The following is a 27,537-nucleotide window of genomic DNA, read 5'->3' as shown; positions in this document are numbered from 1 at the left end:
CGGCTCCCCGGACCCGCGCCCGGCCCGGCACTGTGACCCTGGCCCGGCACTGCCCCACTGGTTCCCGGCCCGGCACCATGCTCCCGGCCCCGCACCGGCGCCAGCCCCGGCCGAGCACCACCGAGCCCTCCTGATTTTCCCGGACATGCCCGGCTTTTGGGGATTTCCCCCCGGACGGGGATTTGAACCCCCAAAAGCCGGACATGTCCGGGAAAATCCGGACGTATGGTAACCCTATCTTAATAATGTAAGAGCCCCTTAGAATAGATTGACACGAAGTAGCATTTTGTCAAACATCCACACATTAAGATTTGGATGGTCTGAACTGACACAATGTACTGTGACAGAAATCAGTTTCTGAATATCTGAGTGTTATGGATTGCCATGATATAAAGCTATTGCAGAGGACTGTGTCCAAGAACTGTGATGATGTCCTTTGACGATGTGTTGACAGTGCATCCATACTTAGTGTTCTCTGACAAGCCTTGAAGCAACTGTTGCAAAGACTGAAATGGAAATGTCTGTCAGACATCTTTTTGGTTTGTTTTTGTTTCAAACATGATCACGGAAAGGAAATTACAAAAAGATACATTAAAATAGCAGCCCCTGATATAAATGGACAAAGGTAGGAAAACTTGGAGTTAAGAATGTTACTTTATCTTCAGTTCAACCCATTGTGTTTACATATTGCACAGGCCTTAGATCAGAATGGTGGTTTTGAACTGTAAGTGCTGCAATACCTGTGGGCTAAACAAGGTGAATTAAGGGCAGACCAGCAAACCTCATCACTAAATGTCACTACTTATGTTACGTTAGTAGGTTCAAGCCTGATTTCCAGCTAACTGGATTTTTAAACACTTTAGAAACATATACCAAACAAAGATTAAGTGCCGACCAAGGAAGCTTGTCTAATAATTAATTTGCATACAAAATACAGCACACGACATTATCCTAAATCCACAGCACATAGTTCTGTCCTGCAGGATTCCTTTCCTTCCCACGAACACACATTTCTAATACTCCAAAACTAAAACTAGAGCCTTTTCAAAGACTCCACCTGTGCAACATTCAGCTGTAAAATAAATTGCACTTGCTTTGCACAGAGTTCGTTGTTCATTGCAAGCATTAAGGTTAGCATTGCACTACCCTCATGAGGTAGGGAAGTATTATTGTCCTTACTTTACAGATGAGGAAACTGAGGCACAGAGATTTAGGATATGTCTACACAGCAAAGAAAAACCCACATCTGGCCCCTGCTAGCTGACTTGGGCTTGTGGGGCTCTGGCTGCAGGGCTGTTACATTGCTGTGTAAACTTCTGGGCTCAGGGACCCTCCCACCTTGCTGGGTCCTAGAACTCAAGCCTGGAAATCTACACAGCAATGAAACAGCCCCACAGCCCAAGCCACGTGAGCCCGAGTCAGCTGGCACGGGCCAGCCATAGGTTTTTCTTTGCTATATAGGCATACCCTTAGTGACTTGCCCAAGAAGAAAGTCCGGATGGAATCCAGGTCTCCTGACTGCTAGTACTGTAACCTGCCCCCAAGCCCACAAGTTGAAAAAAGAGTACAGGAGTGATAATAACAGGTATAGCAATACATGATGTGAGTTCAATCCCCAGCTGGTGTTAATTCATTTATTAATTGAAAGCACTTAACTTTTTTGTATCAACTAGTCCAAATCCTCAATTTAAATCTGTATAGCGCCATTGACTTCAGTGAAGCCACACCAGTTTACATCATTTAAGAACCTGACACAATATTTTTAACACTATGGCTAAATTATAAATCGTTCTCTGCAGGTATTCAATTTTCAAGCTGTGTTTTGTTGTGACTGGTCAAACAAGTCTCATAGGATTGTGTCTGCTTCATGGCTTGAGCACTTCCAGTATGAATACTCAGGTGCACAAAGCTCAAATTTGCTTTCCGTGAATTCTTGTGCATGTGACTTTAGAATCACTTTCTGCAGACACTGATTGCATGAATGTTTGTGGAGAGCAAAAGCAAAAAGGGCACACACATGGCTGAAGTACATTCATTTTAAACTGCGAGTGAATATTAATGGGAACTGTTTTACAGCATTCAGCCAGCACTAATAGAAAGCAATAGTATTAGACTCTCATGAATGACTTTAAGACAATTTAACTCCAAATTCAGGGCAGCAATGTAAACGTAAACCCATTCACCCCATACCAGGGTATGGTCCATTTAGTACTATTTCCCAGTAGTTTGCATTCAATAAGATTTTGTTCCATACTGTGCATGGCAGCACACACGAACACATTCTGAATTTTAACTACAGTATCTTAAATGTCCATTTCTAAATGATTTTTGAGAGCCAAATTGTAAACACAATAATTTTTGACAGTAAAAATAGGTGTATATGGTAATGTCCTCTACCCAGCATCCACCTCAAATAGCCAGACTGAGTACTGGGGAGATGAGGAGGGACTCAATGAGGCCACTTGATGGCATCTCTTTCAGCCCATGGATTCTTAAACATAAACAGACTATGGGGTTGGGAGATAGAGCTGATGGATCCATGCAGAAGGCTCCTTCCGTAGATTGTCTATGACCTGTCCCCTGTGCACTTCCACGCAGGGAGCCCCACAGAGCTGGGCTCCAAGCCATCTGGCAGGTGCCTAGGTAGCCCTTTCTTGCACAGCAGAACACCACCAGTTGCACCATCTGGGGACATCTTAGCCACAGAGATGAGGACTGGATTTGCAGAGCCGTGTTCTTAAAACTGGCCTGTTATCTCTAGAGTCAGTGGAGCATAAGTAACAGGAATGTGTACAGTAGGAATGTGTGTGTATATCAGGAAGTTTTGTATATAATAAAACAGTTGTTTGAATAATATAAAAAAAGAGGGATGTTCTCTAGGCAGCCCATTTTTTAATTCAAATTTATTTTGCCATCAGGGTTTTTTCTAAGCTGTTTACTGCTGAATGGAATAGGGGAAAGGTAAATCTGCTCTCACTAACGACCGAGACTCCCGATCAATGAAAACCTAAATCTTTGTTGCTGTGTCTCACTGACAATCGCAGTATTTTAACAATGTTCCTGTGCAATTATTCTGTGGAAAATGAAATGTCTGCTGCTCCTGCATCTAATTTCCTACATTTGCTACATCAGCAGTTTTCCACTTTCCCTCGGAGCACTGGTAAAAGACATACAAGATTTGAAAGCCTCAGCTATAGATGATGTCTGTCTGTTATACCCAGACAACAATGTATTGAATGCGAGATGTACACAGTAGTTTGGAAAATATCTGATGTTATCCAATGCAACTGTCATAAAAGTATCTTAAATTTACACCACATCTTTCATCCTAAAGCTATTTATGTACTCAAAAATAATTTCATCCACTTCTGGGGTCAAACACAGCAGCTGTTTAACAAAACACAGCAAAACAATGCAACAATTTAGAACAGTAAGTGAAGAATACCTTCTCCAAATGAAACTTCAGGGGGAAATTTAGCACAGTTGTGTGTAGATACCCAAACTGGAATTTGACAAGTACATCCCTGTACTTGTCAAATTCTATCGCTGTTTTCTTGGAAAGTGACATGGAATCTTTAATGACCCCAACAGACAGGACCTTGGTTTTGTGTCGGATCCAAAAAATTGTACCTTAAGGCAGAATATTAGTGACCCTCTCACCATGTCTGGGTACTGGTTCAATACTGATTTAGAGGATAAAATGCCAGGCTGAATCACAAATACCATTACCTACAGCACTTTAATGTTCCTTGGTGTTCCCCGGGAAAAGTATAATCCCACTAGAATCAAGGTACTGGATGATATGGTATAGGTTCATGGATTTTAAGTCCAGAAGGGATCACTTTCGATAGTCTAGTGTCAGGTCTGCCCTATAATCCTAATTCCCCTCTCACTGGGTACATAAAAATTAACTCAGTTGGAATCAGTAGAGTTACCTCACAATAAAATGAGTGTAAGAGAGAAGAGAATCAGGCCTTGGGTCCTTTTATATAGGGAGGCCACGCTCTGTGCTTATTAGAAAGCATGCACTTGCTTGTTTTTTGTTTTGTTGAGGTCTTTTTACATGATTTGTGTTTGTGGAAATAAGTGATACCAAACCAAAGAACATTGTTTTTCATTCCACTTTAATCAGCTATTACAAAATGGAGAAGCACTGACTAATAACACTGCTGTTTCATGCTAAACACTGTCTTTTTTGTGTGTGTGCACATTAATCAGTAAACTATCTGACCTTTTTTCCTATTCTTTCATATATAGGAGACCTGACACAGTGACTCACATGACTACACCCAACCAAATGCACTCCAATGTCATGCAGACGCTGCAGTATCTAAACTCTCAACTTCCTAAAGGCAGCCATGTGATTTTAACAGGCTTGGTAGATGGTCGCTTTCTGTGGGATCAATTACATAGCAGATACCATCCTCTTGGTAAATATCTGACCTTGTTTTTAATTTCCTAGGCATGAATCTTGAACTCTACTGATGTACATTACAAGATGGTTTTAGGAATGGTGAGTGGCATTCCACCAGGGTTGGATTTGTCCTGGTTTGTCCAAAACTGCAGTCTGACTGGCTGATCTTTGTTTTGGGGCGTTTGTTCCTGGAGCGAAACAGAGTCATTTACGTGAACATCTGTCCACATCCAAATTTTAGATGTTTAGATAAAATTGGACCCAGATTTGAACATGCCCATGTCTAGGTTTTGCAAAACAAACCCAACCGATGAAATTTTGCAAAAACAAAGTCATGCCCAATAGCTCCCAGTGAAAGTGGAGCTGTGCAACCCCAAAGTTCACAACATTAACAAAATGTGTTTGGGCTTTTTTTAAACATGGAATTGTAATAAGGCACTTTAGGACAGTTCTTGGAAGCCCCTCGTTTCAGAACACATGTGAGGTTGCACCCATGACCACAGGAAGCTCTTTGGGGCCTGTATTTTTGTTCTATGTTTGTACAGTGCCTAGAACAGTAGGGTCCTGGGCCATGACTGGGGCTCCTATACCCTATGGTAATATTACTATTACTACTAATAATAATAATAAATGCACACCCTGTTTATTGGCTTAATATTATGCCAAGCAAAGAAGGGGGGCATTGCCATGAAGGGCTGCACATGTATGGGCCAGTGGGAAACTCCCTGGAATTCAAAATTCTTTGTATGTGCAGACCAGTTATGTTGCTTGGGATGTGCTTTTTGGGGTTCACCCAGGAATACCCCCAAATACACACCTACCCAAAGTTACTAAGAAATGTAAAGGTTTTGTACAAAGAGAGAGAGAGTGAGACCGCAAAACCATTTAGCATACTCTCCTCCAATGCCTGTGTAAGGAACTGTGTATGCACACAATCAGTCATCCAGGGATCAAATCTGGGAGTATTTGCACCGAAGGCTTAAGGCACACACCCCTATGACTATATCTGAAGGAGTAATTGCCTTAGGTCTGAGTATAAGTGGAAGGCTGTTGTAGTCGCTGGGTCCAGTCAATAGCAGAAGAGTTGATCATTCTACTAAACCAATGTAAAATACCTGCAACTGATTTTGACAATCTATGGCAGGGGTCGGCAATGTTTGGCACGCGACTCGCCAGGGTAAGCACCCTGGTGGGCCGGGCCAGTTTATTTACCTGCTGACGCGGCAGGTTCCGCCGATCGCGGCCCCCACTGGCCACGGTTCGCCATCCTGGGCTAATGGGGGCGGCGGGAAGCGGTGCGGGCGAGGGATGTGCTGGCCACAGCTTCCCACTGCCCCCATTGGCCCAGGACTGTGAACCACGGCCAGTGGGGGCCAAGATCGGCTGAACATGCCGCGTCAGCAGGTAAATAAACTGGCCCGGCCCGCCACGGTGCTTACCCTGGCAAGCTGTGTGCCAAACGTTGCTGACCCCTGTTCTATGATTTATCTCTCTCCTACATTCATCCTGTGAACTATTGGCAATGTCATTACAGCCTGAGAAGGTTGCCCTATATAGCATGTGCTACGCTAACCCTTAAAAGAACATATTTTCTTACCCCACCACAGAGTGAACAATCTCCTTTTCTGTTCCACATTGCCAGTATCCTAATATGCTTTCTTAAAGGGGGTACTTTAAAAAAAAATTAATGCTCTCCCTTTAAGACAGAAGTGCCTGGAACATTTATCTTTTTTACTAACGTGAATGTGTTGCTTTGCCAAATGCATATTGATCCCAAAGGTGTTTCCGTGTAGCAGAGAGCTGATTGTCAGATGTCAGGTTTAGCATTTTGGTATCAGTTTATTTAGTGAGTGACTACCAGAGAAGTAAGCAGCCAAAAAAAGCCTACAGTTCATAGAGCAAGCAGGGCCATTGTGTGACATGATGAATGTCAGAGGAAGTCTGCCTGGCGTTTAAGTTAGTGTTTGAATTCGCTCACCCACGCAGATGTATATATTTCCTTCTATGACAGGCAAATTGTTTCTACCTTTTAAAGATAACCTTTCTATGGTAAACGTGAAAACAGTGCGTACCCAGTCGCCTTCAATCTTCCTTTTGGGTTTGAAAGGGCTAAATTTGTTTGGAGAGCGAAAGAAGCGGTAATGGATAAAGCATCAGTCATTCGCCCTGGAGATTTGAACAGACTATTATATGACTAAGCTTGCATGGAGATTGAATTGCCTGTGGAAGGAGGGGGAGGCATAGGTATGTGGGAGAACGAAAACAGTTCTTGAACAATGAGGCTGAGATAACTGGCATTACGGAAAGTTCATTCTGCTGCTGCTGTCACTGTACCTGGGGCAAAATCCTGGGTCTTGCAGGATATGAGTAACTCTCATTGACTTTAGTGGGAATTACTTGAATCCTGAAGGTGGAAAATAAGCTTCTATTCCCCTTACCAATGTGAGTAGTTCTACTGAGTGGGATTATTCATGAAAGTGAGCAGGATTTGATGCCTGATCTGTAAACTTTCAGTTCCTCTTAGCCTACATGGTACAAAGACTTGGTAACCAGGTACAGTAGTGGGTTTCAAACAAGAAACATTGGACTTAAAATATGAAAAGCTAAACACTTTTTTTTTTCTAGGTCAGCTAAATAAAGATATCACATATGGACAAATGTATTCATTCCTAAATTGTCTTCAGGTAAATTTTCCTCTTCAAGTTTTCCTCTTTAAATATCTCTTTTTTCCCTGTCTTATCTATCACTGAAACAGTATTTTGTTTGATCACACAGATCAGTCCCTGCAATGGGTGGATGTCTTCAAACGAAACCCTCCGGAACCTCACCTCAGAGGTATGTCTAAAGAAGGCAGTTTAATAATCTTTTTGGTCATCCCCTTTTTAAAGGGGGTGTGTTGGATTGTGCTCCTGGTTTTCTTTGAAGATAGGGTCCCAACTGAAAGATGTCAATATTTTTATTTTCATAGAGATGGAGGCAAGCCCAGAAAATGCATATCTGGATTTCAAACACCTCTAAAGTTCAGGGCTCTTCAGGTCTGGGATCTGGGGTTAAACAATGGAATTCAGATTTGGATTCTAGTTCTCAATATGCCCCAGACTTATTCACATGGGACATGATTTACCATTGCACTATGACACAAATATACATATTGTAACCTCTTGTTCTTTAAGAAGAGAGCTTATTTAATAAAAAGAAAAAATGCCTGCTCGGAATCCATGTGAGTGAACGGGGCAAAGAGGACAAGTAACTGCGACGACAAAATCCAACTGCATTAATTTCAGTGGGAGCAGGAGCAGGCCCTAAAGGGCCAAAGTGTAAGGTCTTTACTCAGGCAAATTCCATTGACTTAAATGCCAATTTACCTGAGCAAAGAGTGCCTGAAAACTGGATTTGGCCCAAAGTATCTTAATGGGCAGGGCTACACAATGTTGCCAATGCAGGTTTCTCTATAAACTATCCTAGAAACCTGACCCTACAACTGGCAAATGAATCATCTGAGTGCCACAAAATGTTAGCCCCTTACTTTCTCTAAATGTACAAATATATTTGAGGTTCTCTCCCCTCAGTGCTTGTCCAGACTGGCAGCTGTGGGTGTATTTGTGATAATGTTTCTATTCACTAGACAATAATGATGGCCCCAATTTTGCAAAGACTTACATACGTGCTTACCTTGATGTGCTGTGAGTAGTACCATTGACTATCAATGCACATAGTTAAGAACACAGAAGTCTTGGCAGAATCGGAGCCTATGCCTTTTTATAAGACAATACAAACTCTCAGTACATATCTGTTGTCCAGGAACTATTCATGTGTCTGCAGGTCAACATGCTGAGCTCTTGTCTGAAAATAACTTTGTACATCCTTGCCTAAACTGTGCACATTAAATGATGAGATTCTGATCTCCATTATGGTGGTTGAAATCACATTGGAGATACATGAGTTAGTTGAAGTCCACTGAAGTCAATGGAGTTACTCTGGATTTACTCTGCAGTAAGGGAGATAAGAATCTGGCCAGGGATATGGCATGCAGGTACTGCACCAGCAGCATGGGAATGGGCAGTGTACAGGGAAGGAGAGAACTTTGCCTATATAAGGAATTTCAATTCTCTGCAAACTGTAGGAGGGATGAAAAGGGCCTCCAAAATGAGGGTTCTAAGCCATGGTCTACACTACAGAGTTAGGTCAACGTAAGACAGCTTGTCGGCCTAACTATGTCAGTGTACATACTACTGCCTTGCTCCCCCAATGTAAATGCCCTACTACACTGATATCATAACTCCACCTCCATGAGAGGCGTAGGGCTTATGTTGATGTAGTTAGGGTGACGCAGTGTTCATGTAGACACTGCGTTACTTACATTGGCTGTTGGCTGTCATTCTTGTCAATTTCACAGCTCCAAAATTGACAAGAAAGCCCAGGGCTGGTGGTGGGCTCCAGCTAGAGCCCAGTTGCCTCCCATCCCAGCTCCCGGCTCAGAGAGCCAAGAAGCCCAGATGGCTGCTCCCTACACATTGGTTACAAAAGCTGAACCCAAGTGAAGTGGTGTCAGTGGCAGTGAAAATCTCATTAATTCCTTGGTTTTTTTCCAGAGAGCTTTACAGCTTTCCAATGTCCTGAAAGAAATAGCGAGATCTGAGAAGTTTGCCAATTTTGATATTTTCTACATGGATTTCCCACTGGGGAAAAGTAAGTTGCATTTTGTACTATTCAACAAGCATTTAGATAAGAACGGGACAAACAGCTTGAATATGCTTCTTATTTTTAGTGCTGTACAGTGAAAATAGCAGGAGTCATTCAACCAACATGGGCCTAGTGAGAGGGTTGATGGTCACATGAGGAGACTCTTCTTAGTTCCTCATCCCAGTTCCACTACCTCAGTGTGATGTGTGTGTTGCGGGGGTATAAAATATGGGGGCATTATGAAACTTTCAGAGGAGCCTGAGAGATAGCATTCAGCCTGCAGCATTCTGAATAGCTAGAATTGCACTTAGAGTAAGCAGCACTTTCCATCCAAACATCTCAAAGTGCTTTACACACAATAATAAATTAAGCATTACAGCACATCTGTGAGGTACAGCAGGCAAGCAGAGGCTACTGACCATTAACTGGGTGATGAGAGAGCATTCTCTGTGAGGATCTCTCAGTCCAGGAGCAGGCTTCTACCCCATGTCTGAAGTATTCCAAGTCTTTTGACTTGCAGGGAATGCTGCAGGACACATCTATCTATGCAGGCTGCTACAGAGGTGAGCTTTGGAGAGGAATCAAACGCGGGGAGGAGAGGGAAGTTTGGTGCTCTGCAAGTGATCGAATTTTGTAATGTATGGCATTTGCATCTCAGCCCTTGGAGAGAGGCCCATTTTTCATTTTTGTACATATCTAATAGTAATAACAGAGGTTCTTCAAGCCGAGTGTCTGCATATTTGTTTTAATAATGAAGAAACTAAGGCTCAGAGAAAGTACCCAAGCTCCCAAAAGCTGTTGGGGGCCTGGGCATAAATACAGGATGGAGGGGGGGAAGAAGGCATTCCTCTTCTGTTGGGATCAGGGGAACTTGAGGGGAGCACCAGAGGGGCAGCAGCAGAGAGAGGCGTGTGTACAATTAGCTGCTTGTCCCCCTCAACTTTAAGGCCAAACTTCTTCCAGTGATTAGAGGTACTGTAAGGCTGGCAAGGAAACTGAAGTTTTCCAGCTTTCCAATCCTCTGCCCTCCCCACTGACTTTCCTTCTCAGTTTAATATTTCTTCTCTATTGTGGTTACATATTGTAGAAATAGCATTTCTGTTTTTAAAATATCCTGATGTAATGCTTTATTAAAAACCTACACAATCATTTTTAACCAAAAAAAAAAAACCCTCCATGGAGTTGGCTGCCGGGCCAGATGATTCTAATAAAAAAATATTGCTGTTTATACTGTGGTACACCAGATTTTCTAGGTTGGAGTTTATCATTGTCTCTGTACGCCTGAGATTGCACAGATGGCCATCATGAATTATAAAATATTATATTGCTTGACAGGCTTTTCATTGCATTCTCTGGGATGCACAACTCCTCAATAAAATTGTCTTTTTCAACCAGCTTTCTTCTCCTAAATAACACAGACTGTACTCTCCAAAGTAAAGTGTTTTCACAAGCTAATCTTACCACCTATGGTATTTTTATATGAGCACAGGGCCAGATTTTGAAAGAATTCAGCATCTAATTTATTTTGGTGCTTAAATAGGAGCTGATCACTTTGGAAGATCTTGCCCTGATTGTAGGTGCTGAGCTCTTTTGAAAATATGGGTGGGATTTTCAAAAGTATCTAAGGCTCAGATCCTCAAAGGTATTTTGGCACCTAACTCCCATTGATTTTAAGCCCACCCGGGACCCTGAGTATGTGTTCGAGTGGCTAGCCTGCGCTCCCACGGCTTCACTGCTATTGTTGTTCAAGTTAGCTGGATCAAAACTAGCTCAGGAATTCTACAAACGCTGCTGTCACACCTCTGATTTCAGTGTAGACATACCAGGATGCTTTCTCAGAGGATTCAGGACTGTGAGTCACCTTGTTACCTGTCGGCCCCATTGAGAAAGGGACTTGTTGGAGCTAAACTGTGCGTCAGCTCCCTGACACTCTGTGATGGGATCCCTGAGGTACAACCCAGATCTGGGGTACCGCATTGACTCCGTAACTATCCAGCCTGGGCTTTCTCTCACAATGCTTTGCTTGTGACAAGCAGCAAACCCCTCCAGGCACTGTTATCATTCAGTACAGCAGCATGTGGAGCCCCACACCCAGATAGAATGCATGAACGCTCCCTGAGCCACCCACGAATCACACAGTGAAAGGCACTAGCAAATCTCCCAAGCCCCCAGCATTGTACTCCCAGAATAAACTATCTTGCCCTGGCCAGTGTACGTTTATTACCCAGTCTGCCTATCACTCAATGTGAAGAGGACACACACTAGCTTTTGTAAACTGAGCTGAGATTTCCCAAGCACTTCAATCAAAACACACTGTTTTAGGTAAAATATGTATTAACTACAGAAAGATAGATTTTAAGTGATTATAAGTGGTAGTCACAAAAAGGTCAGAGATAGTTACCAAAGAAAATAAAAGGTAAGTGCACAATCTAAATCTTAAGCCTTAATAGACTTGGATCAAGCAATTTTCTCCCCCCACATGATGTAACAGTTCTTAACAAACAGGCTTCCCCTTTAAGCTTGGGAACAGTCTCCTCAGTTCAAGTCTTTGTCTTCCCAGTGTTCTTATTGCTTCCAGTGTAGGTGGGGGAGAGAAGGGCCAAAGCATGATGCCACTGTCCCCTATTTTATATCCTCAGTCCACGTGCCTGGAAAACACTAGCCCAGACATGTCCTGGTGGGCTTTGCTGAGTCGCAGTGTTGAGCAATCCCCCATTGTGTGATGTTCGTATAGCTCTCATACAGCATTGTAAATCCCTTGTTTACAACTTCCCTGTTGATTAATGGTCACTTAACAACCTCCTGGTAGTGGGTCACCACCCTTGTTGTTGCTGGGAACTAGCAGTAGCAACTCTCAAACTTGCAACATATTTCAGTAACAACCATAGAGCAAAAATCTCATAACTTCACTAACACACTAACTTTATGCATATTTGTACAGAACAATGCATTTCAGCAGATCATGAGTTTTCATATGTTATCTTACATGGCATGCTTTGTATGAAATGTATCATAATTATATGACAGGGATGAATAGGGGAGTTGCAGGGGGTTGCTTTGAGATACAGAATGCCACACGCTCCCTTCTGTTAGGCTTCCAGACATTCTCCTCAGACGGTCTGCCTGTCTTTACTCTGCCTTGCAGGTTAAGCTCAGGTGTACTCCAATCCCCAAACCTCCTTAAAAAGCATTCCCCTACATTCCTAGCCCCTGTCATTGGACACTCACAGAGACGACCAAGTCTGCTGTCTCAAAGAGACCGTGTATACAGCAGCCTGTTAGCTCAGCTGAAGATTCTCCCATTAATATATTGCACTGAGATGAACTTATAGGAAAACCAAGAATAGGTTTATTTAAAAAAGAGCAGAGATTTAAGTGATGCTAAACAAAGATAATAGAAACAGAAAATGGCTACAGATAAACCAAAAGTATAACATGTGTAAAACTTAACTGGCTACAATCCTTGTCTAAGGCAGTTTCTCACCTAAAGCCACCTCTCAACATCACCAGCCCACATGGCTGGGGATCCACCATTCATGGATACAAAAGGCACTGATCTCTTTGTTCCCTCAGTGATGGATAACCACAATGTCTTCTTTCCCCTCTTCTTATTGTCCAGTAATCCTTTGAAAAATATTCTTGTTTGTTAATTTGCTTCTCCTGTTAACTTTCAGATGCAAATGTAATTCCCATTGGCTTTGGCCTGCCCTGCGTCATTTACATTCCAGACTTAGGCAGACATGCAAATCAACACGCCTTTGTCTGGGACAAATTTGTTTACCAGCCCTGCTTGGTTACATGGTTTGAGCATGTTTTTAGAACATACATAATTTCCCGTACATACATCAAACAATGATTATGATGACCTGTATGTTTTCATTTGATACCTCACATAACATTCTGTATAGATATGGGGGCCTAATTAGCCTGGAGAGGACCAGGTTAAGGTCCCATGTGGGAACAGGCTGTCTGATCTGGGGATATAGCCATTCCAGACCCTTGAGGAACCAGCCAACCATAGTTTTGGTGAAGCGGCGCGTCCAGACACTCCCGGGTGGAAAGCTGAGACAGCAGTGAGGTGTACCTTTATGGAGGATGCTGCCAGCCCTTGCTGTTTCCAGTGCAGAAGGTACTCTAAGATGAGAGGTACAGGTGCCTGAAGAGGGGGTGTACAATGCTGGGCACACCAACAAGTAAGCCTTTTCCCCTTTGCCAGATATGTGGCCCTAGTGGAGGGCTTCCTGCTGCCAAGTAGGACCTCCCTTACCCCTGTTCCGAGCACAGAAGCTTCCTGGGGTTCAGCCATGAAGCTTCCAAGCCATGAGGTGGAGGGACCATAGGTCGGGGTGATGAAGATGATGATGGTCCTGAGTGATCAGTTTGGGGAGGAGTGATTGGGGCGTCCACTGACAGTTCCACGAGTGTGGTGTACTAGTGCTGTCGAGGCCACGCTGGTGCCACCAGAATTATCTCTGCCCCATCCCTGCGGACCTTGAGAAGCACCTTGTGCATGAGAGGGAATGGGAGAAAGGTGTAGAGCAGGCGGCCTCCCCAGGGTAGCAGGAATGCGTCCGTGAGTGAGCCTGGGCTGTGTTTCTGGAAGAAGCAGAACATTGGGCACTTCCTGTTGTTCTGGGTAGCGAACAGCTCGACCTGGGGAAACTCCCACCTTTGGAAGATGAAGTGTATGACATCCGGACGGATGGACCACTCGTGATTGCAGAAGGACCTGCTGAGGTGGTTGACTAGTTTGTTCTGCATTACTGGGAAATAGGGACGCTTCCAGATGAATGGAGTGGGCTATGCAGAACTACCATAGCAGGAGGGCTTCCCGACGTAGGGGAGAGGACCAGGGCTCCACACTGCTTGTTGAGGACCAGGGCTCCACACTGCTTGTTGAGGACCAGGGCTCCACAATGCTTGTTGATGTAAAACATGGCAGTGGTGTTGTCCGTCAAAACTGCTATGCACTGACCTTGTAGTAGGACCTGAAAGGTCTGGCATGCTAGTCGTACCGCTCTGAGCTCCTTGATGCTGATATGGAGGGAGAACTCATCCTGCAACCAAAGGCCCTCCCAAATGCGCACCCCATCCCAGAGCTGACACGTCCATTACCAGGGACAAGGAGGGCTGAGGGCTGTTGAAGGGGACTCCTTCGCACACTGCCCGAGGGTCAAGTCACCATTGGAGGGACTTGAGTACTTGCTCCGGCACCATGACCACTGAATTCAGGCTGTCGCATCCCCGGCATCCCCACCTGAAATGGCCCGAGCCTCAGTCTGGCATGCCGGGTCATGTACGTGCAGGCTGCCATGTGGCTGAGGAGACTCAGGATCTCCTTGTTGTAGTGGTCGGTACTGCCTGAGGCCTTGAATGATGTACATCATGGCTTGGAATTGGGACTCCGGCAAAAGTGCTCTTGCCTGAACCGAGTCCAACACCGCCCCGATGAACTCTATTCTGTGGGTCGGTGATAAGGTTGACTTGTTCACGTTGAGGAGGAGACCCAGTCTCTTGAAAGTGGATCTGACCAATTGAACTTGAGACTCCACCTTGGTTTTGGGGATTAGGAAGTATCGGGAATAGAATCCCTTGTCCCTGAGCTCCTGAGAAACCTCCTCCACCACTCCCATGGCGAGGAGCACACACACCTCCTGGATAAGGAGCTGCTCGTGAGAAGGGTTCCTGAAGAGGGACGGGGAAGGGGGGGGAAGTAGGGGGGGAGCAGAATTGGAGAGAATATCCCACTTCTACCGTATGGAGAACCCAGCGGTTCGAAGTTATTTGGGACCAAGCATGGTTGAAGTGGGACAGATGATTTAAGAAAGATGGGGAAGGATCCGGAATTGAGGCTGGTGCACCTTCAAAAGGTCTACTTTGAACCTGACGATGGTTTAGTCAGGACTTGGCCCTGCCCAGGCGGGGGATGGGAAGTCTTGCACCTGCCATTCCTGCCCCTTCTATAAAAGTCCTGCCTCGGCCAAGGAGGGTAGGAGCACTGCGATGTTGCTGAGGCTTGAAATGATTACGTTGGGTTGCTGGGGTGTGCATACCCAAGGATTTCATGATAGCCCTGGAGTCTTTTTGGGCTATGCAGCCTGGAGTCAGTCTGCTCTGCCCCATCATAAGGCAGGTCCTGCATGGTCTGCTGAACCTCAGGCGGGAGTCCCGGAGCCTGCAGCCAGGAGCTACGCCTCACGGCAATACCGGGACAAGGTGCACGCCGCTGAGTCCGCAGCATCCAGTGAGGCCTGTAATGAGGTCCGTGCCACCGCCTTGCCCTCCTCCACTATTGCGTCAAACTCCTTGCTGGACTCAGTTGGCACCAGCTCCTTAAACGTGAGCATCGAGTTCCAGGCGTTGAAGCTGTATCTACTCAAAATTGCCTGCTGGTTGGCAATCCTGAGTTGCAACACCCCTTTCCCCCCCGCCCCCGTGGAATACACTTTGCGCCCAAATAAATCCAGGCATTTGGCATCCTTAGACTTAGGCACTAGGGGTCGTTGTCCCTGTCTCTCCTTCTCATTTACCGCAGCCACCACCAATGAGCAAGGCTGCGGGTGTGTGAAGAGGTATTCGTTTCCCTCAGAGGGGATGAAATACTTTCTCTCCACACCCTTCATGGTGAAAGGGATGGAGGCCAGAGTCTGCCAAATGGTCTTAGCATTGACTTGTGTAATTTTGATGAGGGGTAGAGCCACCCTCGACGGACCTTCCAGGGCCAAGATGTCAACCATCGGGTCCTCTGACTCTACCACCTCCTCAGCCTGCAGGCCCCTATTTCATGCCACCCTGCGAAGGAGGTCCTGGTGGGCACAGCTGTCTATGGAGGGTGGTCCAGAGTTGGAGGTGCCCACAACTGCCTTGTCCAGGGAGGACGATGAGGAGGGTAATGGGAGAACAGGGTCCTCCTGGCCCTCTTGGTTCCCAGGGGCCTCCTGTCCCTCAATTTTGGGGCCAACCACACCTGTATCAGGCTTAGGAACTGGGGTTGGTTCCAGGGGAGGTAGTGCGATCGGTACCTCCTCAACACCCAGAGGGGTGGGGCAACTGGCTGATGCCTCCGGCACCCTTGGTTCAGATGTCGCCGAACAGGAACCTTTGGATTGGTGCCCTCGGCCTGGTGGTACACCCACGAGATCCAAAATGGCCACTGCATTGGTCCCTGCCACTGCACAGGCTATGGCCCTGCCCCTACATCAGACCTTCCACAGCCCAACTGATGCCGGCCCCACTCTGAGTATCTAGACCTCGTCTCCGAATTCAAAGACGGGGACCGCGATGGCCAGGGTGGTGCCGAGTGGAGCTGGACTGGGGAGCAGTGGCACGAGGCTGGGAAGCAGTGCCATGACCTGGAGCGGTACTATGAGTGGGGTCTGTGTGCGGACATGGACCAGTGCTGGACGTGAGGCTCAGTGTCGCGATCGAGAGCGCTGGCGCGACCTGGAGCAGTGCTGTGAGTCCGAGCGGCACCGTGAGTCCGAGCAGCGCCATGAGTCTGAGTGGCACCAGGACTCTGCCAGTGGTGCTGAGGGACGAAGCCTCACCAGTTTGCCTCAAGATGGTGCCACACTTTGCGGTACTGCAGGCTTGGCGCCAAGCGCTGGGGACCATGGCACCATCATGGCGATGAGATCCCTCGCGGCCTCAAAAGTGTCTGGGGAGGATGGTAGTTCCACCTCCTCAATGACCTGGCTCAGGGAGTCCAATGGCACTGGTCTCGGTCCCCCTTGTGGGGCCGAAGTCAACGGTGCCGGCTCCAAAGTTTTCAGCACTGGGTGCTCCTCTCTGGGACGCGCCCCATTGGCCGGCTCCTCTGGGTTGGAGATCCACTCCTCCCCTTCTTCCGGTGCCACTTCTGCACCTGGTAATGGGACCGGTGCCAGGTCGATCCTGCCAGTTTTGGTGCCGGGGAGCAGCAGTGCTGTGGGTCTCTCCCAGAGTCCTTCCGCAGTGCTGTTTCTACCACTGCTGCCAGGTCACTATGCACCAATGAGCTCAGTGTCGGGTCTTGCCACGCCAATGTGGGTTGCGGTCTAAGTGCCGCCTCCATAAGGAGCTGCTTTAGGCGGAAGTCCTGCTCCTTTTTGGTCCTGGGGCGAAACCCTTTAAAAACCCTGCACTTGTCTGGTTGATGAGCTTCCAGCAGACACTTTAAGCAAGCATTGTGGGGGTTGCCCATTGGCATCAGCTTCTTTCAGGACTTGCAAGGTTTGAATCCTTGGGACTTAGGCATACCCCGAGTCCCCAAGGGGGAGTGCGGTCGGGATGGAGGGGAAACCCCCCACTCCCAACAGCTATCTGCTGTAACAACAGAAAACCACTTAAACAGAATTTAACTAGACTAGAAATAACTGTAAACTACACTAAATTGAAAGGCGAGGGGAAAATGAGGAGAGCTTGCTAAGCAAGCAAGTCACTGCAGTTCCAACAACCATCACTGGCAATAAGAAGGAACTGAGGACGTGCCGGGTCGGCAGGGTCATATATTGAGCACCATTGAGGCACCACTCCAGCAGGCTACAAAGCCGACCCAACAGGTGCTGCTAGGGAAAAAACTTTCCGACGACTGTGCACGTGGCACGCACACACCTAATTGGAATGGATATGAACAATCACTCGAAGAAGTTAAATTACTCCCTGTCTAATTTATTTGGTTTAATGAAAAGAAGGATTACAACAAAATGAACTGTACTTTATAATACTACATCCAATAAATTAGGTAAACAAAATCAGCCACAACACATACCAATTTTATCTTGGAAATACATTTTAGAAAGTGTTCTACATCCTATACCTGTACACAGTAATATTGGCTTCCACTTGGTAAAACCGTCGATTCCCAAGTTCCCTTAAGCAGCCTGCTTCATAACAGTGATGGGCCCTGACCTACTTTTTACTTTCACTGAAGTGGGTGCAAATCTCTCCTAGAATATCGAGACATTCAGTATTTAACAATGGTTGTATTTTATAATTTAAAAATTGTGTTGAGAACAGTCTATAACTACGTAGATGGTAATGCCCAGCGTTGCTTGCTCAGGATGAAATTTGGGTGCTATTGGTTTTTCCATATTTTAATCCCCACAGTGCTACTTAAGTGGGCATGCAGGTTGAGATGTTAACTTTGGCTGAAGAATTTATTAGTTCATCTAATGCGGAGAACCGTATAATTTTTTTAAATGTGCATATAAATTGGCTCTAGCTCTTAGAAAGGCAATAGGCACCCACAGACCAGATGTCTGCATTCATCGAGCCTTTGGGCATACTCAGACAAGGCCTAGTCTATGACAGTTTTTAAAGTGAAATACATTGGACCAAATTCAGACCTGGTGTAATTGGGTTCAAACTGTCACTATTTCTTGATTAAGAACAGTATTAGGTCTATAAAGTAAAACAAACGGCACACACACACAAATCCTAACCTACTAAGTAGTGTGATTGGGCCAAATTCAGGCACAAAACTAGGTGGTTACCAAAATGAGTCACTGTGTTGTTGATGATAAAACAGTATTCAAGTGTGTTAGTATTGTGACAATGTATGGGCATGTCTACACAGCAATCACAGGGTGTGGTTGCAGTGCACGTAGATAGACCCGCGCTAACTTTAATCAAACTAGCGCTGGCCCAGGAGCAGTGAAGCAGTGGCAGAGAGCACTTCCGCACAGGCTACACAACCCTGGGTAATGACTCATGTGGCTAACCTGTGCGGAAGTGCGTGCTGCCACAGCTTCATTGCCCCATTACTCAAGCTAGCTAGATTAAGTCTAGCTCGAGTATATCCAGATAAGCTACAGTCACACCTGAGGACTGCCGTGTAGTCATACCATCAGTCCCAAGCCACCAGTCTGAGCCATGAGGCAAGAACTGGGACTCAGGATCCACTTTTGGGTCAGAAGCCAGAGGTTTTGAAACAATGGGATGCCCCTCTGTGACCGCAGAGCCAGGATACCAGGGCATCTGTGGCTCAGGGGCTGTGCACGGGTTGTAAAATAGACAGACAGTGAAGTACAACTTCCAGACAGTATTGACAGTATTGTGGCTTTTCTAGTAGGGGCGACTATCAGTCAGAAATTGGTCTATAGGCTTATTTAAAGTAGGAGTAGAAAAAAAAGGTGAAGTGAAAATTATTAAGGGCTGGATCATCCTGTCCTGTGGAGAGAGGCCAGACAAAATTGCCAGGAAACTCTGTGAGATGATGCTCACTGAGCTTCTCAGCTTCACAGGTCCTGGGAGTTTATGGAGGGAGCCCTGCAGGCCTGGACACATATTAACGGCATTTGTCTGTGATGCCTTTGGGGTGTGTGGCACCAACACTCCCCTGCACCATGCTAGTGCAATTCTATTTGCTCCATGAACTAATGTGCAAGGGCTCTCTGCATCCTCTCTCCCTGCTGTGCAACCTGGCAAGGGCAGGCAGAGTCTGCCAGTTAAACACTAGTGTAGCCTACAAATCTTGTGCCACAACCACTGGTCTGTGTGTGATACAGAGTGTGTGATACAGCCTTGTAGCACTGCCAGAGGAGGGGTGTGTGTGTAATGGTCCAACGAGTTACAAAGCAAAGTTATTGCTGCATCATTGGCTAGAGATGCTAAATGTAGCCATTAAATATATCCGAGCAGATCCTCAACTGGTGTAAAACAACAGAGCTCCATGGAGATTAGTGGCACGGCACTGGTTTACACCAGTTGAGAACCTGTCCAATAGCTTCTGAAGACGTTTGAGAACATGGGATACGTGGCTGAAGCCCAATCTCTCCCCTACCCACTTTGATGTAAACCTAGATTAACTCACTTCCTTGCCCAGGAAAAGAATGAAACATGTTTCTGCTCAAACACTAACTTGAATCCCCAAATGATATGGTACCTTCAATCCAAAATTCGCACAGTATTACGCTTCCTAGGATTGGTCCATGCTTATGCCTCCCAAAGGCAATTTTTAAAATATCCTTAATGCATAAAAAAAGATACTAAACGGGAATACAAACCAAAAGGCATCATCCCTTTGCATCCTTGAATTATACCTCGCCTACTCTTTCTTGCCTATGTGAGGACCTAAAATAATTGTAATAGCTCAGTGTTGTCTTACTTTAGATTAAGTGTCCTGGATTAAAGTATATAGCATTGAGGTATGTCTGAGTAATATTGTATTGCTGCTGCATCCCAGATCCCTTATGAAAATGCAGTGTGTATCTCATGAGTAAATTTGTTTAAATAATATAATTGCCTAATTTAAAAAGGCCTTTGAGCACCATGATTTTTGTTTGTTTGTTTGTTTGTTTTTTGGTGTAATGTACAAGGAAGATCCAGAATGAATGGTGTGTTACAAATAAGCAATATTTTTTTAAAATCTATCTGTTTTGAATCACTTATTCTTTGTCTGTTTAAATCAATATTGTGGGTCTGATTCTACACATAAATCAGTGTTTGAAAAAATCCAAATTGGGCCCCGGGTGCAACAGCAGTGATTCTAGGGCAGATTGTTTAGCCGAGCAGAAATGCTGTTTTCAAAAGGAGATGGAGGAAGAGAGCATGTTCTCTCATGATGGAATATGTGCATAACAACATTAAGAATTCTCAATCCATCATTATAAAATAAATTATTGAATTAGAAGCCGTCTAAGGTTGTTTCCACTGGTCCGATGCATGCTCGCCATTCAACCCTTTTCAAGAAAGCAAGCTTTTTATTCCTTCCATGACTCTGGGGCTTACTGAACAACATCATTTGCCTTGAATGCAATGCTTATATAATTCAGAAAGGTTATTTGTCAGAGTGGAAAAGGTCCACTCGCAAGAAAAGTAACTGAAAATGACATTCTGTTCCTGAAGACATCAACCCAACTGTCTACTGGTACAATCTCTTTTTCCAAGCAGAAGTGTTTTATTTTTGGCTTTGCTGAAGATGCTACTGAAATGTAAAATGAGGAAGTATTATATCAGTGTTTAATATTTCATAGTGTCACTCACTGCAGCAGCATTCTTAGTTGGAAGGCAAAGTTAATTGTTTTACAATCATTTATGTTCAAAGAACTTCCCTGTATAAATACATTGGATAAAAAAGTAAAGGCTTAAATACTACCCTACGGAAAGGGGATTGAATGCGGTATTGGCTCTGGCACTATTTCATAAATTAGCATAATCTTTATGCACAGCAGTTGTCTGCTAAAAATACTCTCTCTGATGTGGCATGAAGGGGATGTGATGTGTGTGTGTGTGTGTGTGTTTTTAATCCTTTGTGATTATGTGATTTACAGTTGTTGATGAGTGGCACAAACTAGGAGGAGAAAGCTGGCAGCTGATAGAACCGGCTGATGGATTCCATCCTAGTCAGGTAAAAAAAAAAATGTGGGAAAAGAGGGGCAAAGTTGTTTAGGATTTCAAAGACTCATGCTTCAAACTTCCTGGACCCACAAGTTCAAATCTCAAGAGGGGCTGTCAGCCCTTCATCCTTCTAAGATGAGTACATTGCGTTCCCTTGTGTTTGGAGGACAGATTATAAACAGAGGTTGGTTCTGGTTGCATCCTTGGCCAAAGTTTCCCTGCTTTCCCATGTAGTTCAGAGTGCCATGTGACTGCATGGTGCCCTGTAGCCCCCAAAGAGTTCCATTTCAGTTGTACGGTGTTGTATGCTGTAGTTGGAAACCTTCACTGTCAATTTGCTGCTTTCCTTCACTTGTTCATCTGTATGTTGTTCATTGAGGCCCCGATCCTGCAAAGACTGGGTCTGTGTACACAGCAGCTGGGAGGTGTAGAGCTAGCACACTAAAAATGTGTATGGCACCACAGGCAGAGGCTCAAATTAGCCACCTGAGTACAAACCCGCCTGAGCGCTGGGTACATAATCAGGCACCTAGTCTGAGCCAATGCCCATGCTACCATGGCCACTGCTATTTTAGTGCACTGGCTCAAGCACAGCTCATGGGTGTATGTCTACCCGAGCTAGGAATTACACCTCCCAGCTACAGTGAAGACATACCCTTACACGTGTGCTTCACTACTACATGCTTAAAGTTAAGCACGTGCATGAGTTTTTGCAGGATCAGGCCCTAGTATATTAAGCTACTCAGTTAGGGCCAGTTTGCGCTCCATTGCCACATGGATGCACAATGTGAAGGGGGCACAAGAAGCCTTCCACCTCATTTCGTGTTTGACATCCAGGGAGCTGGCCACATGGAATTGTCTTAATCCATATCCGTAAAATGCTCCGAGAGAACGTAGTTCAGCATTTTAAAAAAATGATCTATAGCAACTTTCTCTTTGCTGGTTTCTTGGCTTTCAAAAATCCACAAGAAGTAAAATACCAACAAATATTTCCAGCGTTGCCCCCGAGTAGGGCTAGCTGCCACAGTGCGCAAACGCTTCTAGTGCTGCAGCTGCAACAGGCCATGGCAGATCTCCCAGCAGTCACTGCCTGGCATGAATATTAACTGTTAGCCATCTCCTCTGGTGAGAGTGAATAGTTCTGAACTGCCACTTGTCAGTGGCAAGACTCCCGTTCTGTGCAGTGGCCTTAGGGTCCTGCCCTATATGGGGCCAAGTTCTGTGGTCTTTACTTAGTTTATATTTGATCCTTAACTCAGGCCAAATTCCTCTTGTCTCTATAGCAGGGGTGGGTAAACTTTTTGGCCTGAGGGCCACATCGGGGTTCCAAAACTGTATGGAGGGGCAGGTAGGGAAACCTATGCCTCCCCAAACAGCCTGGCCCCTGCCCCCTATCCGCCCCCTCCCAGTTCCTTCCCCCCTCAGAACCTCTGACCCAGCCAACCCCCCCACCCTGCTCCTTGTCTCCTGACTGCCCTGACCCCTATCCACAACCCCACCCCCTGACTTCCTCCCGGAATCCCCTGCCCCTTATCGAACCCTTCCCCCCACTCCCTACCCCCTTACCATGCTGCTCAGAGCACCAGGACCAGCAGCCATGCCGCCTAGCCAGAGCCAGCCACACCACCATGCAGTCTAGAGCACTGGGGAAGGCTGACGGCTCTCGCAGCCATGCTGTCCAGCAGGAGCTCTCAGCCCCGCCGCCTAGAGTGCTGGCAGCATGGCGAGCTGAGGCTGCGGGGGGAGGGGGGACAGCAGGGGAGAGTCCGGGTGCTAGGCTTCCCAGCCGGGAGCTCAAGGGCCAGACAGGAGGGTCCCACGGGCTGCAGTTTGCCCACCTCTGCTCTATAGGAATTTGCTTCAATAAGGACCAACTGCCAGATTTTTAGGTGCCTATTCCCATGGCTTTGAATGGGAGTTAGGCACCTACTAGGAGTAATGCCTAGCTAGCTTTTAAAAATCTGGCCCCAGGTGCAAACTGAGTGGCTCATGCTGGAGTTATTGCCTTAGTGCATTTTATCAGTTGTCACAGGACGGTTCAATTTCCCATGTTTTTAAAGCTTAGCACATCTCAGATAGTGGAGCAAAAGGTTATATACTTGGCTATAATTACAAGACATTAAAATGCCCAGAACAGGTGAAAAGTTTATTGGGCTTCACATTAAAAATGGAATCAGCCTAGCAATCTTTGTGTCATTTAGTTTTGTGCTGAAACTCTCATATAGGTGAGGTGTGCAAGACAGCAGTAAAAACAGTGGCTGCTATTAATCATCACATACTAAAGTTTAGTGATGGATTTATGGGTTTAGAAACATTTGCACTCCTTCTTGTATTAGAAACACATGCCCTTGAACCATAGGCAGATCAGCTATTGGAATGTCTGACCTATCCTCCAGACTGGTTGTGGCAGCATATTCAATTTTGGTCACTGCCTGAAGGTTATTTTCCATGGCAGTGTTTCTGGGTCAGATAAAGTTGACTGGACACTATGGCAAAGCCACTGCTAGGAGTATTGCTTTCAAGGGCATTACTGCCTACTGTGATGGCCTTCAGTATGGTGGCCCTGGTTAACCAGAGAATATATGTGAGGTACCCTACAGGGGGTGGGGGATTTGAACACCAGTCCAGCCCTAGTTGTAATACAGCACAATATTATCAAATGTTGCTGTTGGCCATGCAGTGAGGGCTGTGAGAGTGTTAAAGTCGTATTAGATATCACAGGCCTCATCTATTTTTTATAACCGTAATAGACAGCTGAGGCAATAGACAAGCAGCTCTCTTTCCAAGTTAAAACAGACTCCTGCTAGAAGTGAGTCTCCTTTGCAGCAGACATTCTTGCTTGGCTAACAATACAAATAGCTAGTCACATAAAAGTACCATCTCCGAGCCAGGGCCGGCTCCAGGGTTTTGGCCGCCCCAAGCAGCCAAAACCAAAAAAAAAAAAAAAAGCCACGATCGCGATCTGCGGTGGCAATTCGGCGGGAGGTCCTTCACTCCGAGCTGGTGTGAGGGACCGTCCGCCGAATTGCCGCTGAATACCTGGACATGCCGCCCCTCTCCGGAGCGGCCGCCCCAAGCACCTGCTTGAAAAGCTGGTGCCTGGAGACGGCCCTGCTCAGAGCCTAGTAGTGGAGAAAGCGTGGAATGGGCTCATTTTTCACTGAGAAGTGGGCTCACTTTTCACTGCAGGACTTTTTGAATGAAACATTTGCAAATCTTGGTGAACTATTTGAGGTTAATAGGCCTGTTGTTTTTTAGTTGGCAAAAACATTGAAATAAAGTACAGTCCAAATCTTTGGATCTGATTGAGCTGTGCAAAGAGCAGAACCTGGGGCTTCGGGGCATAGCAAAGGTGGTATTACATCACCTTTATGCCTTCTTATCCTGAGGTGTTTGTCTAACCTGCTCTTAAAAACTCCAATGATGGAGATTCCACAACCTCCCTAGGCAACTTATTCCAGTGCTTAACCACCCTGACAGTTAGGAAGTTTTTCCTAATGTCCACCCTAAACCTCCCTTGCTGCAATTTAAACCCATTGCTTCTCGTCCTATCCTCAAAGGTTAAGAAAAACATTTTTTCTTCCTCCTCCTTGTAACAACCTTTTACATACTTGAAAACTGTTATGTCCCCTCTCAGTCTTCTCTTTTCCAGACTAAACAAACGCCATTTTTAAAATCTTCCCTCATAGGTCATGTTTTCTAGACCTTTAATCATTTTTGTTGCTCTTCTCTGGACTCTCTCCAACTTGTCCACATCCTATACTCCAGTTGAGGCCTAATCAGAGCAGAGTAGAGCGGAAGAATTACTTCTTGTGTCTTGATTACAACACGCCTGGTAATACATCCCAGAATGATGTTCGCTTTTTTTGCAACAGTGTTACACTATTGACTCATATTTAGCTTGTGGTCCACAGATCCCTTTCCACAGTACTCCTTCCTAGGCAGTCATTTCCCATTTTGTCTGAGTGCAACTGACTGTTCCTTCCTAAGTAGAGTACTTTGCATTTTTCCTTATTGAATTTCATCCTATTTACTTCAGACCATTTCTCCAGTTTGTCCAGATCATGTTGAATTTTAATCCTATCCTCCAAAACACTTGCAACCCCTCCTAGCTTGATATCGTCTGTAAACTAAGTCTACTCTCTATGCCATTATCTAAATTACTGATGAAGATATTGAACAGAACCAGATCCAGAACTGATCCCTGCAGGACTCCACTCATTATGCTCTTCCAGCATGACTGTGAACCGATGCGAACTACTCTCTAGGAATGGTTTTCCAACCAGTTTTGCACCCACCTTATAGTAGCTCCATCTAGGTTGCATTTCCCTAGTTTGTTTATAAGACGGTCATGCTTTACTAAAGTTAAGATATACCATGTCTACCACTTCCCCCCATGCACAAGGCTTGTTAGCCTGTCAAAGCTATCAGGTTGGTTTGACACTATTTGTTTTTGACAAATCCATACTGACTGTTACTTATCACCTTATCTTCTAGATGTTTGCAAACTGATTGTTTTATTATTTGCTCCTTTATCTTTCTGGTACAGCAGTTAAGCTGAGTGGTCTGTAATTTCCTGGGTTGTCTTTATTTCCCTTTTTATAACTGGGCACTATATTTGCCCTTTTCCAGTCTTCTGGAATCTCGCCTGTCTTCCATGACTTCTCAAAGATAATTGCTAATGGCTCAGATATTTCCTCAGTCAGCTCCTTGAGTATTCCAGGACGCATTTAATCAGGCCCTGGTGACTTGAAAACATCTAATTTGTCCAAGTAATTTTTAACTTGTTCTTTCCTATTTTAGTGTCTTCCGATCCTACCTCATTTTCACTGGCATTCACTACATTAGACGTCCAATCACCCCCAACCTTCTTGGTGAAAACCGAAACAAAGACATCATTAAGCCCCTCTGCCATTTCAACATTTTCTGTTATTAATCTCCCCCCCCCCCCCCGTCATTGAGTAATGGGCTTACCCTGTCCTTGGGCTTCCTCTAGCATCTAATGTATTTGTAGAATGTTTTCTTGTTATCCTTTATGTCTCTAGCTAGTTTGAGCTCTTTTTATCCCTACATACTTGTGTTATTTGTTTATATTCATCCTTTGTAATTTGACCTAGTTTCCACTTTTTGTAGGACTCTGTTTTGATTTTTAGATCACTGAAGATCCCATGGTTAAAGGTGCCTATAGCCAAAATTTAAATAATTAAACCCCAACTCAGCTGTGGCCCAATCTTGTAGGTGTCTAAATCCCCTAGGTACCTACATTTCTGCTGGTGAAGTCTCCTAAATATCGGCCAATGGGCATGCGCAAAGCCTCCTAAGTCATGATGTTACTGAGCAGCTCACTGCTTAACTCATGCCTAAGCCCCAGTGGCACCGTCTAACTAGACATTCTCCCACCTCTCATGCCAGCACAGTCCAGTCTGGTAGATGTGCTCAGGGGCCACCTAATGCAAAGGGCAAAGAGGATATGGATCAGAAATGAGGCTCACAATACTGTATGTCCTTATAATCATCATCTTTTAAACACGCCTGGCTCTCTCCCCTTCAGCACTGTTGTAGCTCATGTGTCTTCTTAGACGATAAGCGCTTTGGAGCCAGAATCCTGTTTTTGTACAGCACCTAGCACTGTTTGCCTAAACAGGCAAAAGTGGGACTACTGAGCCCTCCAAACCCACCAGCCTAGGCTGCCCCTCACACTGTGGTACTAATATCAAGCTACAAGCCTCTGACAGTCATTGCACATCCACAGGCAGGGACACATTGAGCTACATGAATGATCTCCCAGCCATTCATGAGCCATAAATAGAGAGGCTTCAGCCAATGCCCACCCCCTCCCACCTTGCACCTCAGAACCGTAATGTCTTGCACTGCTCAAGGACCCCTTGGACAGTGCAAACTCAATAAGTTCGTTCATCACTTCTTCATAAGAAAGTGGACATGCACACCAGCCTTTGTAATTTGAGCTGAGATTCCCCTAGTACTTCAACCAAAAACAAACACATTTTAGGCAAAACAGATTTATTAACTACAGAAAGATAGACTTTAAGTGATTATAAGTAACAGGTATAGAGATCAGAGTTAGTTACCTAGGAAATAAAAATAAATTCTAACTTAGACTA

At 45.3% G+C, this 27,537-nt stretch overlaps 1 protein-coding gene across 5 annotated transcripts in view; it reads left to right on the top strand.

Moving 5' to 3' along the window:
* Positions 1–27,537, top strand: part of AOAH (acyloxyacyl hydrolase) — a 112,121-nt gene that overhangs the window by 79,543 nt on the left and 5,041 nt on the right. For all 5 annotated transcript variants that reach the window (XM_034761210.1, XM_034761208.1, XM_034761209.1 and 2 more), the window contains 5 exons: positions 4,258–4,430; positions 7,040–7,098; positions 7,190–7,249; positions 9,007–9,103; positions 21,349–21,425. In XM_034761210.1, coding sequence (XP_034617101.1) covers positions 4,258–4,430; positions 7,040–7,098; positions 7,190–7,249; positions 9,007–9,103; positions 21,349–21,425 — 466 coding nt within the window. The remainder of the gene's footprint in view (positions 1–4,257; positions 4,431–7,039; positions 7,099–7,189; positions 7,250–9,006; positions 9,104–21,348; positions 21,426–27,537) is intronic.

This window comes from Trachemys scripta, chromosome 2 (assembly GCF_013100865.1).
Source record: "Trachemys scripta elegans isolate TJP31775 chromosome 2, CAS_Tse_1.0, whole genome shotgun sequence".
Classification (NCBI taxonomy): Eukaryota; Metazoa; Chordata; order Testudines; family Emydidae; genus Trachemys; species Trachemys scripta.
This window is presented reverse-complemented; position numbering and strand designations above follow the sequence as displayed.